The 19,803-nt window shown below is 46.8% G+C and overlaps 1 protein-coding gene across 3 annotated transcripts in view; it reads right to left on the bottom strand.

Moving 5' to 3' along the window:
- TRAF3 (TNF receptor associated factor 3) overlaps positions 1-19,803 on the bottom strand; it is a 120,320-nt gene that overhangs the window by 28,719 nt on the left and 71,798 nt on the right. For all 3 annotated transcript variants that reach the window (XM_088464310.1, XM_088464307.1, XM_088464309.1), the window contains exons 2-4: positions 9,108-9,366; positions 6,037-6,088; positions 132-236 (exon numbers count right to left, since the gene is read on the bottom strand). In XM_088464310.1, coding sequence (XP_088320436.1) covers positions 132-236; positions 6,037-6,088; positions 9,108-9,349 — 399 coding nt within the window. In that variant the 5' untranslated portion in view covers positions 9,350-9,366. The remainder of the gene's footprint in view (positions 1-131; positions 237-6,036; positions 6,089-9,107; positions 9,367-19,803) is intronic.

Raw genomic sequence — 19,803 nt, 5'->3', positions numbered from 1 at the left:
CTTGCTTTTTATACATCAGGGCCTGTTAGTAGGAAAATCTTGGGTCGCTGTGTCTGCGGCCAACAGACTAACTACGCTGCGATCGGTATGAAAGCACCCGGCAATTTCAAAAACTTTGATCGGAATCTTACCAGTAGGTTGCCTAGTGTGATTTGCTCCTTGCAGCCCCGGTTCTCATTTCTGCAGTACATCTGAAGAGCGAGCACCTCTCTCCGACAACAGTTATCCTTAAATACCTGAAATTCAAGAAGGTTAATTTATTGCATCTAAAAATAATTTACATGTAGCCAATTTCCATAATCCGGAGCACTAATCCTTATCCCCCAGGCAGTAATACGCTCATCACTGAAGGGGAGCCAATTTGGGCTATTTCCTCGGCCCACCCACAACCTTTTCGCACTAAAAATTGAGGATTAATTTTGGAATCATGACCTAGTGTTGCTTCATTTTTTTTTCTGTCTGCCTCCTTTACAAACATGACAGCGAGCGGCCTGCAAAAATAACATACGGTATTTGGATGAATCTGTTCTCGTTTATTTTTAGCTCCATTCATTCTCTTATACATGAAGATGCTTGTAATATGGGCCTGATTCAGTCTGGATCACTAGTCTGCGGACGCACGCCATCGGTTGATGTTTGCGCTGTGCAAACCGGCCCCACATTGCGCATGCGCAAACCGGCTGCTGCGATCACGAAAGTGAACGCAGCGCATACCCAGAGCCATCAAGAAAGGATTGAAAGCATGTGCCGTTTGGTGGTAGAGAGGGGGGTCGAAGGAACGCAGGCGAGCCTGTGCGTTTGAACGCCGCTACGGGGGCGTGAATAATAAGCCCCTGCGATGGCATACGCAGCCAGAAGTCTAGATGGCGACAGGAAGTTTAGCAGTTTGTGAGTCAGGGTCAGCTCAACCACAGCCGTGCGTATGGGTCCGATTTCACTCAATGTTTCCGATGTCTTGCGGATATATGTAATGCGTCTTTATATCGTGCAGCGGTCACATTGCGATCGCAATCATTTGCATAATTTTGCAGAGAGCGGGTGCGTGCAATTGTAGACTTGCGATCCATGCTGAATCAGACCCTATTTCCACATGGGCAGCTGCTTAGGAACAAAGAAACAAACAACTAGCCTCCAGCACAGGATTACATCGCCTGGTCACCTGTGCCTCCAGCACTGGCTTACATCACCTGGTCACCTGTGCCTCCCCTACTGGCTTACATGGCCTGGTCACCTGTGCCTCCAGCACAGGCTTACATGGCCTGGTCACCTGTGCCTCCAGCACAGGCTTACATCGCCTGGTCACCTGTGCCTCCAGCACTGGCTTACATCGCCTGGTCACCTGTGCCTCCACCACTGGCTTACATCGCCTGGTCACCTGTGCCTCCAGCACAGGCTTACATCGCCTGGTCACCTGTGCCTCCAGCACAGGCTTACATCGCCTGGTCACCTGTGCCTCCACCACTGGCTTACATCGCCTGGTCACCTGTGCCTCCACCACTGGCTTACATCGCCTGGTCACCTGTGCCTCCACTACTGGCTTACATCGCCAGGTCACCTGTGCCTCCACTACTGGCTTACATCGCCTGGTCACCTGTGCCTCCACTACTGGCTTACATCGCCTGGTCACCTGTGCCTCCACTACTGGCTTACATCGCCTGGTCACCTGTGCCTCCACTACTGGCTTACATCGCCAGGTCACCTGTGCCTCCACTACTGGCTTACATCGCCAGGTCACCTGTGCCTCCACTACTGGCTTACATCGCCTGGTCACCTGTGCCTCCACTACTGGCTTACATCGCCTGTTCACCTGTGCCTCCACCACTGGCTTGCATCGCCTGTTCACCTGTGCCTCCACCACTGGCTTGCATCGCCTGTTCACCTGTGCCTCCACCACTGGCTTACATCGCCTGTTCACCTGTGCCTCCACCACTGGCTTACATCGCATGTTCACCTGTGCCTCCACTACTGGCTTACATCGCCTGGTCACCTGTGCCTCCACTACTGGCTTACATCGCCTGGTCACCTGTGCCTCCACCACTGGCTTACATCGCCTGGTCACCTGTGCCTCCACCACTGGCTTACATCGCATGTTCACCTGTGCCTCCACCAATGGCTTGCATCGCCTGTTCACCTGTGCCTCCACCACTGGCTTGCATCGCCTGTTCACCTGTGCCTCCACCACTGGCTTGCATCGCCTGTTCACATGTGCCTCCATGACTGGCTTGCATCGCCTGTTTACCTGTGCCTCCACCACTGGCTTGCATCACTTGTGCACCTGTGCCTCCACCACTGGCTTACATCACCTGTTCACCACTAGGCAAGGGACTGTTAACTGTGCTACCATCATTTGTTTCCCCTCTAACCTCTCAGATGCCCAGCATTCGTGCAGCTTAGGCAGGCACAGGTCCTATTGAATGATCATAAATAGCTTTACAGTACACATCGCCGTGTGCAGTCTGTATTTACACCTTAACACAGGGTAGTAGTATGTAGCGTTGCACTTGACAATAATACATTTATTGACGATATTCAGATGAAATCAGCCGAGATCTTGGCACCTCCCTGACTCCAACCTCCTCTTTGTTCACAGGGTACATCTAGAATAGTCCAAGAGTTCAGATCATATTTCGACAGAAATATCCTGTAAACAAGCATCCTGTTTCATGCTTGGGACTTTCCAAGTCGTCACAACTATGCTAATTTACAGAAACAATGCTGAAGAGGTGAGTTTTGTATTGTAGACTTCCGGCAGTCCCTGATCCTCACGTTTCTTGGCCGTCCACAAGTTCCCATTCGCCATGTAATGAAGAGCAGTCATGTGGAACGATGGGTGAAGGGAAGGTCAATCGGTTTATTACCACCTTCTACCATGTTAACCATATTGTCCAATCCTTTACCTGCTAATTAGACCCTCCTGGCTTCACATGTTGTCAGAGAGATAGAAAAAAATTGCAGGTGATATTTGGATGAACAACCACTTTACTACACAGGGCCCTACTTGCCCATGTCCTGGGTCCTCTCATTCCCTACTTGCCAATGTCCTGGGCCCTCTCACTCCCTACTTGCCCATGTCCTGGGCCCTCTCATTCCCTAATTGCCCATGTCCTGGCCCCTCTCACTCCCTACTTGCCCATGTCCTAGGCCCTCTCATTCCCTACTTGCCCATGTCCTGGGCCCTCTCATTCCCTACTTTCCCATGTCCTGGGCCCTCTCATTCCCTACTTGCCCAGGTCCTGGGTCCTCACTCCCTACTTGCCCATGTCCTGGGTCCTTTCACTACCTACTTGCCCATGTCCTGGGTCCTCTCACTCTCTACTTGCCCATGTCCTGGGTCCTCTCACTCCCTACTTGCCCATGTCCTGGGCCCTCTCTACTTGCCCATGTCCTGGGCCCTCTCACTCCCTACTTGCCCATGTCTTGGGCCCTTTCACTCACTTCTTGCCCATGTTCCCCTTCACTCTCCTCGCCCATGTTTTCTTCCACTCTCCTAGCCTATGTCCTTTTCCTCCCTCCTTGCACATGTCCTTGACCTTCTTCCTCACTCCTTGCCTATGTCCTCTTCCTCCGTACTTCGCCCATGTCCTGAACTTTCTTCCTCCCTTCTAACCCATGTCCTGGACCCTCTCTACTTCCCTCTTCGTTCCAAGTCCTTGGACCTCTTACTTCCTCCTCGCCCACGTACTGGGTCCTCTCACATGTCTTCTTCCTCCCTCCTGAGCAGTCTCTTCTTCCCCCATCACCCAAGTCCTGGGCCCTCCTCCTCTCTCCTCACCCATGTCCTAGGTCCTCTTTCTTTTTCCTCATGTCATGAGCCCTCTTCCTTCCTCCTTGCCCTTCTGTCCTGGGTGCTACCTCCCTCCTCGACCATGTCCTGGGCCATTTTCCTCTCTCCTCGCCCATGTCCTGGGCTCTCTTCCTCCCTCCTTGCCCCTCTGTCCTTGGTGCTCTCTCCTTGCCAATGTCCTGGGTGCTATCTCCCTCCTCGACCATGTCCTGGGCCCTTTTCCTCTCTCCTTGCCCATGTCCTGGGCCCTCGTCCTCCCTCCTTGCCCTTCTGTCCTGGGTGCTCTCTCCCTCCTCGCTCATGTCCAAGGCCTGTTTCCTCCCTCCTCACCCATGTCCTGGGCCCTCTTCCTCCCTCCCTCCCCGCCCATGCCCAAAGCCCTCTTGCTACCTCTTCACCCATGTCTTTGCCCTACAATTTCCTGAAACCTTTTCGGCCACGCCCGGGATCTCAGAATTTCCTCCTACCTCTCCCATTTCTTCTTCCCTCTATTTCCTGCTCTCCACTCTCCTGATTCATCTGGTTGTACCCTTATTATTTTTCCTCAACTTACAAATGTGAATAAAATGCAGACAGTGCTGAAGTCTTTATAATACCGGCGCGCAGGACTGGAAGAGTCAACAGTTCCCGTATAATTGCAGCTCTCTGATACGGAATGAGCAGAATTTTCCGCTCATGGCCTCCCATATTGGAGGGAGATATTTCTACTGTAGAGAAGGGAGTAAATAACATCAACCATTTCCTAATTATAAGCAACAAACGGTACATTTGCATAGCTTTGGAATCTCTCTGCAGGCACCACATGGAGATCACATACTGCTCACACTGCAGTCTGACGACCTCACGTCACAGGAACGCAACTACCCTCTGCAGGCTAGATGGGCACTGAAGTGTTCAGAGAAGCAGAAAAGTATCCAGAGATGCAAAATATAAAGACATAAAAGTGCAACCTGCCGCTCCTTTACACCACCTCTTTCAATATAACGCGTTTTTCACGGAAAAGTCACTATCAAAATCCACCATGAATCCATTTAAAACTGCAGGACAAGACTCAATGCCTTATTGTTGCAGAGAGAAAACAATATATACATATATATATATATATATATATATATATATATATATATATAGATATATAGATAGATCAATGTTCGCATATAGTATAATCAAAATTACTGTACATAATGTTATAGACTGTCACTTTGAGCGATTTGTGGTGTATGTACTAAGCCTTGCGGAAAGACATTTTTCAAACACAGCCTGTAAGGTGACATTTAGGAGCTGATTGGTTGGTGCTTTATCTCGTCCACTTTCTCTCTCTCTCCAAGGATTAGTACATAGACCCCTTATTCCTATGATTCATACACCAGGTGTAAAATGAAACAAACTGGGTGGGCCAGGAGAATGTCGCCTATGTAAACAGTGATCAGTCCCTGCTCTATCACTCTAGACAGCGGTGTAGTCTCATTAACCCAATCATTAGGCTACCAAATATTTAGCAGAGCGGAACATCTCTATTGGCTGTGGGACCCATCCACCAAAGTCATGTGTCGTGGGGGTGTGCTCAGGTCTTCTACCAATCCACTCACTCAGCCGTGCTAACTTCCAGCTGTTAACCAATGAAAATACAGTAGCATGAACTTAAGCGGTCTGCTATTTGGTTGGCATATATGTTGCATCATGAACAAGTGTTGCTGATATATGCATAAACTCCTACACACATTTCTTTTTATTTTTTTTTAAATATATGGAGAGTTTTAGGAGCAGATTCCATTATTTGCATGTGCCGCTGGAATGGCTTCCGGTGAAATTGTGGGAGAAGTCTCAGAGGCTGATTTCTACTTGCAGCCTACGTGCGGATTAATATTTAACTGAATCAGCCCCCCTAAAGTCATTGTTTAGGTTAGTGGCTGTCATGCTCAATCCTCAACGTTTCCGACCAGGTCATGGATTTGAGGAGTTCTGTGTGTGTGGAAACAGAATTATTGACCCAGCAAAACAGATTAACTCACCTGTGCATTATTAAAGACATCCATAAAACATGACCTGTTTAGGACCTTGAGGACTGGAGCCGAGAACCCCTGGTTTAGGACATCTCTTAGGAAAACTCGTTTATTATAAGACTGGCCACACTGATCAGAGACACCCTATCGCCTGAGAAATTACGGGTAGGGGTATATTATGCTATGAATAATAGAACTCTGCCTATTTTGATTTAAACTCTCGATAACACAAAATTATTGGTTCCTTACCTTGTCTTTAATTATAATATCTTCACAAGCCGTGCACTGTGGACTGGATGAGCTGAGGGGGAAATCATCAAGAGATCATTATAATGTGACTCATGTCTGTTATTTATATAAAACGTTCAACAAATTGTACATCTTAAATAAGTAATCAGTTGAATCACACAATGGAATCGCCTGTCAATCAGTATCACCCAAAACATTGTAAGAAATGCAGCGTCCAACTGCAGTTTGGCTTTATTTGGTCTAGTGCAAGTTATATTGGCCACACGTGGTACATGCTGCTGCCTGTATTCTTACATGGCCTAATTGTCAGGATGATGGTACTGTAATAGCAAATATAGGGTATAGAGGTGGGAGGGTGCGTTGGGAGGGGAGCTTTGGAGAGATGTAGTGGAGCTCAGTGGAAAGAAGGTATCAATACTCGCACGAACGCAGGCGTGCCAGTGCGTTCGCACACCGTTGCAGGGGCGTGCATAAATTATCCACTGCCATGCCATACGCAGTCTGAGGTCTCCTGGCGTGCGCGGTTGTTAGCAATTTCTGAGTAAGGTCAGAGCTTGTGCGAGTTTGCATGAAGCTGCGATGGTACTCGCTTGTACCGATGGTTTCGCTATTCTGCTAAGTTTTACGGATGTGTGCAATGTAAAGTGGGCGTCCTTATGTAGTGCTGAGTTTGCATTGCGATCGCAATGGATTAGCATTCTATCTCAGTTGTGTGTGTACGCAATATGGCGTACTGTAGTGAATCAGGCCCTAACTTACATCACATCCAGCGTTCAAGGCACCACTTCCGCAATCTGGAACGCAGGTTTGCATCCTGGATACGGAAATGAGGGGAGAGTAGTGATTTGCCACGAGTGTATACTGTACTGCCTTTATATAGCAGGAGAATTTCTATGGACTCACACCTTGAAAAAGGCCATTAAGACATAGCCGAAAACGGGTTGGTGGCGAGCCGGCAAGTTATACATCGCTGGTCGGTCGTGTTGGTTCTGGAGGCTCCACAAGGAAGGGTATCCTGCACTGTCATCTGGGACAAGAGGTATGTGCCTTTTTTTTGCTACCATCTGGAGTTATATAGGAGCCGGCACCTATATATTACCCTTTTTTGCACATACCTCTTCGTTTTTTTGTCCAAGTGCAGTTCCCTTTTCCGCTGCACATTTTTATGTACATTTTACGCCTTAATTTGGTGTATATATATATAAGAACATTCTTTGTATATGTTTTATACACTTCTTAAAGATTTTATGTGGTGTTTTATAGAATTTTTTTTATGAGATAATAAATTTACTAGTTAACCCGCATGTGGTTTGGATTTGGGATTTTTTCGACCCGGTGAACACAGAGATACTGAGATGGTATTTACTATGCAAGACAGAGTGCAAGTACGGGCGAGCACCAATACGAATATCTTGCACTACGTACACTCAGTGTCCATCTATGTGTTAAAAGTTTTGCCTATAAAATTGAAAGAAACCTTTACAAGTTTTCACTTGCCCCTCATAGGTGTAAGTTAGGTGTGTTATTCTGTCGTTTGGAGAACCCCTCTGGGAGATGCATCACGTTTAGAATGATTGCCTATAAAAGTGAAAGAAACCTTTAAAAGCATTCGTTTGCACCTGAAATGTGTAAATCAGGGGTGTCATCCTGACGTTTGGAGAATCTCTCTGGGCCATATATATATATATATCATTGTGTCCGCTCTTAGATATTGTCACATATTTAGAAATATAGGGGTGAAAAGGAATCGCTCATCTTTTGTATAGTAGAGAAATTGTACGGACATGATACACCCGTTCCCTAGGTTGATAAAAGGGATTAATTTTACCTCAGAATAATTACTTGTTACGGGATTACAATTTGGAGAAACATCTTTTGTTTTTTGTACTTTGCTTATATCTATACATGCATGTACGACCTGGGTTGGACGTATATAAAGAGAAATATCAAAGTGGAATACCAACAATACAAGGATAAATACCCCATCTGAAAACACCAGGAGATAAGTATTTTTTCTTTGAACACTTCTTCATTTGTCACATAAAAGACATCGCCATTAATCCGCACCCACTGTATATTGTTGAGATCCCGGGGGCTGTCCAGCATCTCGGAGAGTGCTGGACACGTCCCACACAGTGACGTAAACGGTGGGGTGCCGCGAGGCTCCGCCCCATTTCCCTGATGCCCCACCCTTATTGTGTGAAGCCCCATTCCCTTTTCGGTCGCACGCGACCTGTCCCTCTTTGGGAAACGGAAATGTTGGACGGTATGCATCTGTAGATACATTGGGCGGAATTCAATTGTTTTTGCGGTCGGGATCTCCCGTCTAAAGTGACGGGAGATCGCGGGCCGCTGTTCAATTGTTCCTGCTTTTCGCGCTGATCGCGCCCAAAGTGGTTTGGTTTAGCCTCGTAAATCGGCTGCCCCCAACCGAAGTGCTGGGCGCGATCACAAATAGTGGCGTTTGGGCGCCCAAACAGGTCACTTTTCGCCCATTTCAGCTCGCACCCCCCTGGGGCTGCGAGCTGAAATGGAGCGATGGCAGCTGATCGTGCCCAAATGGAGCAACAATTGAATAGCTCCGTCGGGGGCAAAGGGGGCTGGAAACAATTGAATTACGCTCATTAATTGAATTAGCGACCTGATAAACAGGAAGTAGCCTAATGACATGGCGCTGCTACACACTTGCAGTAGTATCAGATGCAGCAACTCAGGCGAGCCAGAAAAATGCAGCCAGCTGGCTGATACACAGTGCCATTCATGCAGATGTTTTGAAGAATTACAAGTCCCCCCCTACCTAAGTGTGGTTATGAGACCTCCTGCAGTGGTGGTCTTAGGCCACGGGTTGTCACAGAGAAAGGGAAATCTAGGCACTGGAAGCAATAGGCCTCTGGGTCTGAAACCTAGCCAAACACCGAAGGTTCAGATCCAATTTGTGGCACTCACCTGACAGCGTATATTATAAAGTAGGAAGTTCCGGGAAGTAAAAACATTGGAACAACAGGGGGAGCGGTAAAGGCCATGTACAGTGAGAATATAAGGAAAGGTTGTCGGTGGCACTTACACCTCACCTTAGTAAGAGATTCATGCAGGTCTCACAGAAGCGGTGCCCACATTCTGTCTGCCGGGGGTTGCACAGCACCAGCCTGCACTTTTCACATTTGTACTTCTCTTCCACCAGCTTTAAGAACTTCTCCTTGTAGCCCCCTTGCTCTGGCACGTAAATGGTGGTGGCGAGGCTGCGGTCTGGGTTTCCTTTCTGCTGTAGTGTTTGCACGGAGACGGTTGGCTCGATCCTTTTGCTGGTATCCATGATATAGCCGCTAAATTCTGTAACAAAGGGGGACAATCAGTAAAGTGACATGAATAATGCAGGGACGGTGCAGGTACTGAGCTGGGATACTCCTTTCACCAATCAGGAATCTGTCCATTGTTCAAATGCAATACTGCAAGATTACCCGTGTGATGCTGGTAAGGGCCGGGCAAATTCTATATCCCTATATTATTCCAGCACTGCAATGATGGATGGATGAATGCAGATGTGTCCACATATATCCGTGAGTTACAAGTCGCGTTAAACATAAAGCATGACTGCGGTGCAACTAGGTAGCACCGACTGTCGTTTCATGCGACTTTGTACCTTCAAACGAGTCTTGTTCGCTGAGTGATGCAAACAGGACACACAAGCAGCTTCTGCTGATTAAAATGATATGCAGCATGCATATATTCTGTGTGCGACCGCTGGTGTATCTGCATGCAAAACGCTACGTTACAGAGTCAGCGGCCGTGATGCATTTGAAGATAAAAAGTCGCACGAAAAGACGCTCGCCGCTACCGAGTCACGTCACGGCATGGTGCAACTTGAAGGGCTATTTAATGCGCAAGGAAGTAAGATGTATGTGGACACATCCGTAGATAGATAGAGATACAGTAGCACACGTAAGGGGGGTTTCTGAGTACCCAGAAACTCCCTCTTATAGAAGCGAGAGCGGGCACCAGGTTATAGATTCTACTACAAAATGCAGTTTTCATGAAAATCGGTTCAGTCGTTTTTGCGCCATCTTGGAACGGACAGACAGACACAACGTTCTCATAATATTAGTATAGATATATATTTGCAATAGAACCAAAATGAATCGCTATTGGTGAATTCAGCTGATTGTCACTTTAATAAATAAAAAATAATACTCAACCATAGATTCATACAATTACATATAATGAACCGTCTACAATATTGAAGATGAAATACAAAAACATGCTGGTACAGTCAGCTACTATTAGAAAATAATGTTTGGTATTATGCAAGATTTATTTTTAGCATTCAAAGTAAATAATATAGTAACACACATTGTAATAATATCAAACATATACTTATAAAATCAGAGTGAATCTACATTAACCTGTATTTTTTTATTTCTAGGACATACTACGATCACAGAAACGGCGGCTGTAAGTAAATGCCGGACGGTCGGAATGACAAATCATACACAAAACCTCCTCGTAGAAACAAGAAGTTATATGTATGAGATATGCCAAAGAGATACAGACAGGACAGAGGGCATGATTCAGAGCTGAACGCTCTGAGCAGAGCGCTCGCTCTGAATCAGGGCCCTCCTCCATGAAAATGGAGCGGCCTCCTGGCCGCTCGTACAGCTGTGGGTGACCACCCACAGCATATGCGAGCGGCCAAAAAGATGGTCGCGATGGTCTTGACCATCGCGACCATCGGACTTGCGACGGAGACCCTGCGGTAGGGTCTCCCTGCCACAAGCCCTGGAGTGATTTTGGCTCTATCAGAGCCAAAATCACTCCCACTGACATCACTAGTGATGTCAGTGGGGCCGGCTTCAGACAGTAGGCGTTCCCATGGGAATCAACATCGACAGCACGCCCCCTTTGGTGCGAGACCCGGAGCGATGGAGAGCCCGTCGCTCCCGGGGTCTCGCGCATGCGCACGACGGAGCTCCCTCCGTCGTGCGCATGCGCAGTGGGGAACATAGACCCGCTTGCGAGCGTACTGCTGCTCGCGAGCGGGTCTGAATGACCCCCACAGCCCTCTAAATTTCAAAAGAGCCACACATTAGTCTTAGGGGTCTAGTTACTAAGCAGGGTTAGGAGACAGAGTGAAAAGTGATAAGGTGCCAGCCAATCAGTTCCTAACTGTCATCTCACAGGCTGTTTCAAAAATGACAGTTGGGAGCTGATTGGCTGGCACCTTTTCACTTTTCACTCTGTCTCCTAACACTGCTTAGTAAATAGACCCCTTAACAGGGGGGTATCTATAATGGGTGCAGGGTGTGCGGGGAACACGGGCCCCTGGGTCCAGGGGGGCCCGGCACCGCACACCCTGCATCCATAATATTACTTACCTCTCTGGAGTCCCACGTCGGCGCAGGGGTCCGGCGCTATAAAACGACTGGAAAATGGCCGTGGTGGCCATTTTCCCGTCGTTTGCGCATGCGCAGTACAGGGAAAATGGCCGCCGCTGCCATTTTCCTGGTGACCTGTGCATACATTATAGACTCTGGGCACACTCTAGTGCCCAGAGTATATAACTCCGGCGCTGGCCACACACAGCTCAGACTGCACACGGGCCCCCTCCTCTCTAGAAATGCCCCTGCCCCTTAATCTCCATAATAAATGATACACTAATACAAGAAATAGACTCCTATCTGTATAACATGTCAGCAAGGCACTTACAAGCTGTAACAAACAAATATGACAATAAAGGAGATGGGGGCCGCAGGTGAAGCCTCAGAGTGCTGCAATCGGCCCCAGGGCCAACCGTTGACCATGACTGTTTGGTCTAGAGGAAAAGGACAATACTAAGGGGTCTAGTTACTAAGCAGTGTTAGGACGCTCCGTAAAGTGATAAGGTGCCAGCCAATCAGCTCCCAGCTGTCATCTCACAGGCTGTGTTTGAAAAATGACAGTTGGGAGCTGATTGGCCGGTACCTTATCACTTTTCACTCTGTCTCCTAACACTGCTTAGTAACTAGATCCCTAAGATAATAGGAGGAAGTGGTACTCTGGGCGTAGAGCTGAGCTCTTTCCTGCTGCTAACAAAATCAGTGGCCCCATCACCAAGCCGCAATTAGGCACCTTTTCTACCTACTTACATAGTGGATGAATCCTGAGCATTTACCGCCTACAGAGTCGCTGCCATTCTTTATTCCACATTTGCGCTGCGTCGGACAAGAACGGTCCATTTTCAAGAAGCTCTCTCCCCCCCCCCCCTCCCTCCTTCGGCGTTTCCGTCACGCAGACTTTAATCACGGTGAGAGTGAATCACAGTGAATGACTTTGTGAATGAAGGTGTGAAGGAGATCGTGTTTGTGTAATACTTCAAACCTACACGTCTTTCTCGGAATTAGTTTTGCTACACATTCTGAAAATGTCACACAGAATACTACGCACCCCCCACCTGTAACGTGACACGTACCACGGCTCATGTTTACAGCCAGCTCCTCAGGCCGCACATCAAAACACAGTAGTAAGAATCCAGTACATCACCAGAGAGGATACGATTAACCAGGTTTACAGCCCGCTGTGCGTTTCCTTAGTCTGACACTTTTTTTTTACAATTTTAGTGAGGCTGCAAAATTAAATTTGACACCACCCAGTCTGGCTCAGTCATGCTTAAATATTAATCGCCTTAGTTCTCATGTCCAATTGCGCATAGGAGGGGGGAGAACTCCCTCGCAGATAGAATATGGGATATTTAAATGCTGCTGCAATAGTTTTGCACTTTAAATCCAGGATAGCATCGGGATCCGACATCGGCAAGTGCCGATGCCGGCAGTGGGGGTCATGTTGCATTCGGCAACATAGCCCTCGCTAACGATATATCCCCTGTCGGACCTGCATGCAGGGTCGATGGAAGATGTCGCTGACTATGCCCGGGAGAGCCCATCGTCAGTGACGTAGCGGGTACATACAAGACGATGTGCCCGATATGTCGCTCCGATCTGCCGGATCGGACGTCATACCGTCTAGTGTGTACGCCCAGCATAACTCTTTTTTTCTTCTTGTTTTGTTCATACTGTTTCTGTACGTTGAAAGGGCTGCAGACCCCATGTGATGCCATATAAAGGATATTATTACTAATAATAATGTTGTAATAATAAAAAATATACAATATTAAATATCAACATATTGGGCCTGATTCAGAGATGTACGCTAATGCAAACGCATTTTGCCGCCTAGTAATTGCTAAAATATGCTAATGCATCAGCCGGCGGAAGTTGTATGGAGACGCCCACCGGAGCTCTGGCATCTGCCCCCAACTGCGTACACAAACGCAGCATTGGACGCAGATCCTGAAAACATTGACACCTCGAGTGGGTCTATGGTTACTCAGGATGGCCGCGGTAACCGAGACACTGGAGCTTGGTTCTCTGCGTACGTGATCACGGATGCTGCCTAGTACACGCCCACAAAACGGCCCCAACGCGCCCGCGTTTTGGCTAGAACTCGCCGTGACCATCCACAGTGGTCTCTTCCTGTCAATCAATTGCGAGTGAATACTCACAGCGAGCTCCATCGCAGTTCAGTCACCGCGTAGGAGCATTGCAAGCTGTGACGCAAGCGCAGACCACCGATAATCGCCATAGCGTTTATGTCTGCGTCAGGCCCTATTGTCCCTCTTTCTTCCCCAGATTAGGATAGAAATAATCCCGGTGAGACCAGGCAATTATACATATTATTATATTTATTTGCATTTTCAAAGAATTCTAATTAAATACATCCAATTAATCTTGTAACTCTAAAGCTAGGGGCACACTGTACGACATATCGTTCCGATGCAGATCGAATTGATATATATCGTACACATCATATTGTGCGTACGCCCGATCCGTCATTTGCAGCGGTCATTCTTCGCTTCAGCCCATCTGCTGGTCTGCATGTCAGATGGGACGATGAAATAAAAAACGCAGTGTGTAACGTCACTTAGCGCCGTCGTAGACCGGAATTGTGCAGTGTGTACGGCGCGCGCGATGTATCGTTACATCGCATTGCACAGTCACTGGCTCGTACCATGGCATGGTGTGTACCCAGTTTATAACACACGAGGGTATGCAGAGCCTCTTGAAAACACGTTGTGCGTCATAAATGTGAGAGCTACACCTATAATTAGCAATAGTTAATTGGAGACATCCGTACAACTTTCTAGGCCAGTGGTTAGGAGAGTTTGTTACTAATTTCATCCTGTGAGGTTTCTGGGGGATGTAAGAGGACGAGCTGTGAAAACCCAAAAGTGATTTCGCTCATAGTGGCAGAGAGTTTAAAAAATAGGGACATGCAATCCGAAGAGACAGGAGGCACACCGATGTGACAGCTGCCAATTGTTACACAGTGCCAGGCACCAGGACAGTCATATCAGCAATGTAAGCCCTGAGCCAAGCAATGCACTGGGGCTCCTAACCACCCACTCACGGGGATAATAATGTAAGCGCGTCAATAATATAAACCTAATGTAATGTACAACAAAATTAATGTTGAAACATAAGAATACATGATGTAAAGCGAGGATTACGAACTCCACCTCCCTTTGCTCTTCTCCAGCTCGCAGTGCAGTTCTTGCTATTCAGTGCAGCTGTGATAAAATTATGGAGGGCCCCTGAGAGAGAGAGGATCTCAGTGTGACGTGACTTCTGTGCCCCCCCCCCCTTCCTTAATCCAGCTCTGTGGCTGCAGGCTGCCCGACTGCTCTGATTGCGTGTAATTCACAATCAAAGGGGCCGGGGAGCATCCTTCTTTATCCGCCTCTCAGACGGCTGATCTATGCACGGAGCGAGTGGCCGCACACTCCGCATAGGATGCCCCCAGCCCAGCCCGCCCCTGCTTGAAGACCCCTAGAAACGTGGGGCCCTGGGCAACTGACCAGTTTGCCTATACATTAAGATGGCCCTGCAGGTTTCCAAAAAAGTTGCAAGGGTGGCTTTGAGGGTGAGGTCACAGCTGGCATTGTATCGTTCATGTCATTCAAAGTTATGTTATCCCTAATTTACACTGACAATATCAAACAAGCATTGCTGGGTGAGACCTAGTGGGGTGCAGCCAGTATTTGTCACTTGCTGTAACAAGAAAGTACAGAACAGTGACACTAGTGACTATATACAGTGCTCTTTATTCTGCCTCTTCTATAATAACATAGCAATAATACAATAAAACAGAGGTTCCCAAACTCTGCTATTACAGTCCATGTTTTATGGATATCCATGCTTGAGTACAGATGACTAAATTAATACCTCAGCCAATTTGATTTAACCATCTGGACACAAGCATGGATATCCTTAAAACATGGACTGCAATGGCGGAATTTGGGAACCTCGGTCATTAAAAAGGTAGAATGCTACCATCACTGTGGGCCCGATTCTGAGTGGCACGCAATGCCGATGTCCAAGCAGCTAAGCGATTATTTGCAACTGCGCATGCGTGACAACTGCAGGAAACCTCTACGGCGCCTGCATTGCACAGAGTGTACGCACATAGCTGCCGTTGTGATCGGGACAGATGGTACCAGAAAGGTTTTGATAAAGTGATGTGCGTTCCTGGAAGGTGGCTAGTAATGCACGCCAAAATGGGCCGTACAGCGGGCGTATTATGGGAGTGTCGCGGTCGTTTCAATGCAAGTGGCTGCGTTCACAGACGCAAGCATAGGAGCCCGCGATCAGACGGTGTAACTGCAGCTGCCACCGGACTGGTGCTAGTTTCAATGCTGCGACCGATGGTGGCGTATATGGACACAGCAATCAGTACTACAGAGTGCGCGGATGCCGATAGTGGGCGTCTCCGACCTTGCACACTCGGACGCCCAGATGGACACAGGGGAAGGCGTCTGCATAAACTCTCAGATGGGCGACTGCCAATAGACCGCGGCGACCTGCAACACCACAGATGGAACAGTGAAGCGCACGTGTATTTTGAACTGTATGTAGCCTGTGGGGAGGGAGTGAACACACAGAATATAGCTAGCAAATAGTTAGGTGTAATATATTAAAATTGACAAAAAAAAAAATTCTAATTAAAAACACAAATATCTGTTTATTATTAGAAATTGCATTTAAAGTTTTTTTTTTTTAGCATTAGAGGTGTTATATATTCCCACTTACTGTAAACCGCATGTTAAAGTGGCTAGAAGGTGTATATTAGATTATTTTTTTCTCTTTTTAACCTGTTTTCACAGGCTCAGTTTAAAAAAAAAAAAAAACATAAATAAAACTGTATGGGGAGCTGCCATTTAAATAAAAAAAAATTTTTTGATCCCAAATTTTTTAACTATTTTTATTTTTTTGAATTCGGAAAACAAAAGAATGAGAGATGCAGTGAAAGTCCACCACATTGATAATACCATGCATATAAAAATTCTTATTATGGGTGGGATGTATTAATGGGGAAAATGCTTTAAAAACCCTAAGAATGCAGTTTTCGGAGATTTTACCACATGTACAAAGCACCAGAGCGCATCACGTCCCAGTGGTAACGCCACCTTCAGGTAGCGTTACCCAATAGAAGCCCTTGGGCTACTTATCGAGACGCTCCCCCCTTGGGAGGCATCCGATCGGATCCCTCCCATAACCCCCAAACAGGATTTCTGGGTGATAATCCCGGAAGTCCTCCTGTCCAGAGCCATCGTAAAGGCCAGCTCTTATCGGGAGAGCTGTCCTTTGCGATATCCTTGGTACATATCGCAGGTGCAACGCTTAGTATATCCCGCCCTATATGAGTAAAAGCAGTATCCATTATAAGCTCACGGTGTGCTGCTCAGGTCAGCCAATGTATACAAACAGAACATAATTAAAGTATACAAACTATGGCCCATTAAATGAATGGATGCACTCCTGTTAATTTTTTTTTTATATTTTTATAGGCGGGTTTTTGGCAGAGATGTCGCCCATAGCAACCAATCGGATTCTACGTAACATTTACCTACCACCTTCTATGGGCAACACTCACTTTAGTAAATACACCCCTGTGTTTACAAACATATAGATGCACGTACACACACTGCTCCCCTGATGAAGTCGGGAAAGAGGATGGAACGTGTTGGGTCTATGCACTTTTGCCTCCTTCTATGCTTGTATTTACCTGGAAATTTGACTAGATATCCATAATTCCTGTTCCCTTTTGGGGATAATATTGCCTGTGAACATCTACTGTACCTGTGAACCGTATTTATGTACATTCATCACAGATTTGGAATATACTGAAACTTCACACAGTTTTTCATTGTCTTTGTCTTTGGGCCATATTCAATTTGAGGTGAAAAGTCCGAGGTTGGACTTTTCGCCATCATCAATGTTTTTTCCTGGGATAAAGTAACGGGCGCGTGCACGCTTATCCCCGTGTTCAATTAGGAATCAGCGTAAACAGCACCCGGCGGAAAGGTAAGTATCGAAAAGTCCTGTCACTTTTGGGGAATTCAGCCTGTCACCCTCTAGAAGATGGTCTGACATGGGGTATCACTATGGGTACGCCCGATTTGGCCTGCTGAAGGTAATTGGGGTGTTTAAACAGCTGCGGCAGGTGTATAAATGCGGCTTTGAAGAACTGGTGAAGAATAGCACTTCGGTTTTGTTTTTTTTTTGGGGGGGGGGGGAATAACTAGTCCCATCAAATTTGGGGTACATGAAAATGGGTGCAAGCATATTTTTAAGTCCCTAAAGTGATTTTTTAAAAATCCGTCAAAAATCCACCTGCCGCAACCACCCACATTCTACAAAACACCTGCCGCATACTTGGGAACCCCTTTGTATCGATTTCGCTAGTTTAGAAGTTTGTCCCCCATTTTTTTTTATAGCCCTCCCAAAATGAAAGTACCTTTTTTCGGGCGTCCAGAGTTAATTTTTTTTTTTTTTTTACACAGAATACGTTTGGGGGACATTCCAAGGGGTGCAGGCTACTTTTTTAAAGTCTGCACCCCAAAATCCCAATTCTGCAATATTTTTCGCCACCTATTAAGTGGTGAAAACTTATCCCTGTTTTTTTACACCTGCGAAAAGTCTTTGTAATTGAATATGGGGATAAGTGAAAATGGCGAAAATAACATAATCGGCGATAAATTATCGCCAATAATCCGTTTTCGCAGGCTAATTGAATATGGCCCTTTTTCTTAAATAAAATGACTTTGTTATTGTAAATACCATACTACTGTATGTGGATACTTTCTTCTTTTCTATTTTCATGAATGGCACTAAGGAATTGGTATGAAATACCGCCGGCCGCATGGTTCGATTCCTGTCAGCGGCAGCCCGACAGGAGCAGAGTGCGACGCAGCGGAAGCCAGACAGCGCTGGAAATCCCGATCATGGATAGGTAAATATCCACTACCCTAACCTAACCCCCCTAACCCTAACCCTCCTTAGGGGTGCCTAACCCTAACTTCCCCCCCAAGTGCCTAACCCTAATCCCCCCTCTAAGTGCCTAACCCTAACCACCCCCTTCCCCGCTGCCTAAACCTAAGTCCCCCGGGGGGGTGCCTAACCCTAAGTCCCCCCCGGGGGTGCCTAACCCTAAGTCCCCCCCGGGGGTGCCTAACCCTAACCCTCCCTCCCCCTAGCCTAACCCTAACCCTCCCGGGGGGCTGCCTAACCCTAAGTCCCCCCCCGGGAGCCCTAAACCTAACCCTCCCCCCCGCGGCTGTCTGCTCGCGGTGCCCGGCATCACTACGATCGTGATGCCGGGTGCCGGACTCCCGGCATCGGGGAAATGCGGGCGTCTACATCTAGACGCCCGGCATTTCACCCTTGCTGGGATAAGACAGTCGGGAAGCCGGCTGCCGGTATTTAGGCAGTCGGCTTCCCGATTGCCTCCCGGCACTAATACCCCTTCTCACACAGAAAGGCAAGTTACCGGGTAAAGCACTTTTACCCGGGAATTTGCTGAACAACACAGGGTTTTTCTCTGTGTGAAAGGGTCAACCCAGGACATAATTCCCGGTTCTCCGGCCCTGGGTCTGTGTGTGGGGACCATCCGATATGTCGCCCATCGGATCTGCCGTTGCATTGTAAGGTGCATATGGCACAGTGTATGGGGCCCTTTATACTGGATATCTTTGGGTAATGCATATACATACATACAATTTTTTTGTATCATTCTGAAGACTTAAGGTGCATACACACACAATTTTTTTGAACGATTATCGTTAACAATATCGTTTATCGTTCACTTGTTAAAAAAATCGTTCACTTTCTAAGTTAAAACGATGAACGATTATCGTTTGTAGTTAAGTCAGACTGACCAACTCAACAATTTTCATTAAGGGAATATGCAAAAATCGTTTGTAGTTCAAAAAACTTGTTACTTACATTTAGTAAATAAACAATTTAAGTAAACGATTTTCGTTCATTTTTCCCTTGAAAAAATGAACGTAAATCGTTTACTAAAATCGTTCATTTACAAAATCGTTGTGTGTGTATGCAGCTTTAAGGTGTGTACACAAACACGATTTTTTGAACGATTTAACTATAATGACGTCGTTATCGTTCAAAAAATCGTTCAGTGTAAAACGATAAACGACGAACGATCATCGTTCATGCACGTTCACGTTTCTCGATTGTAGTTCAGTCAGACTGGCCAACTGAACGATTTTCAATAGAAGTTGCAACATTTTTCCTTCAACACACAGAAACTCGTTTATGTAAAGTAAAACCAACTGCTTTGTAAAACGATTTTCGTTCACTTTTTCAAGGGAAAAACGGAACGAAAATCGTTCATTACTTACATCGTTGTGTGTGTATGCAGCTTTAAGGTGGATACACACAC

This window comes from Taudactylus pleione, unplaced genomic scaffold (assembly GCF_031769625.1).
Source record: "Taudactylus pleione unplaced genomic scaffold, aTauple2 ptg001628l, whole genome shotgun sequence".
In the NCBI taxonomy this organism is placed as follows: Eukaryota; Metazoa; Chordata; class Amphibia; order Anura; family Myobatrachidae; genus Taudactylus; species Taudactylus pleione.
Note: the sequence above shows the minus strand (reverse complement) of the source record. Positions and strands in the feature narration are given on the sequence as shown.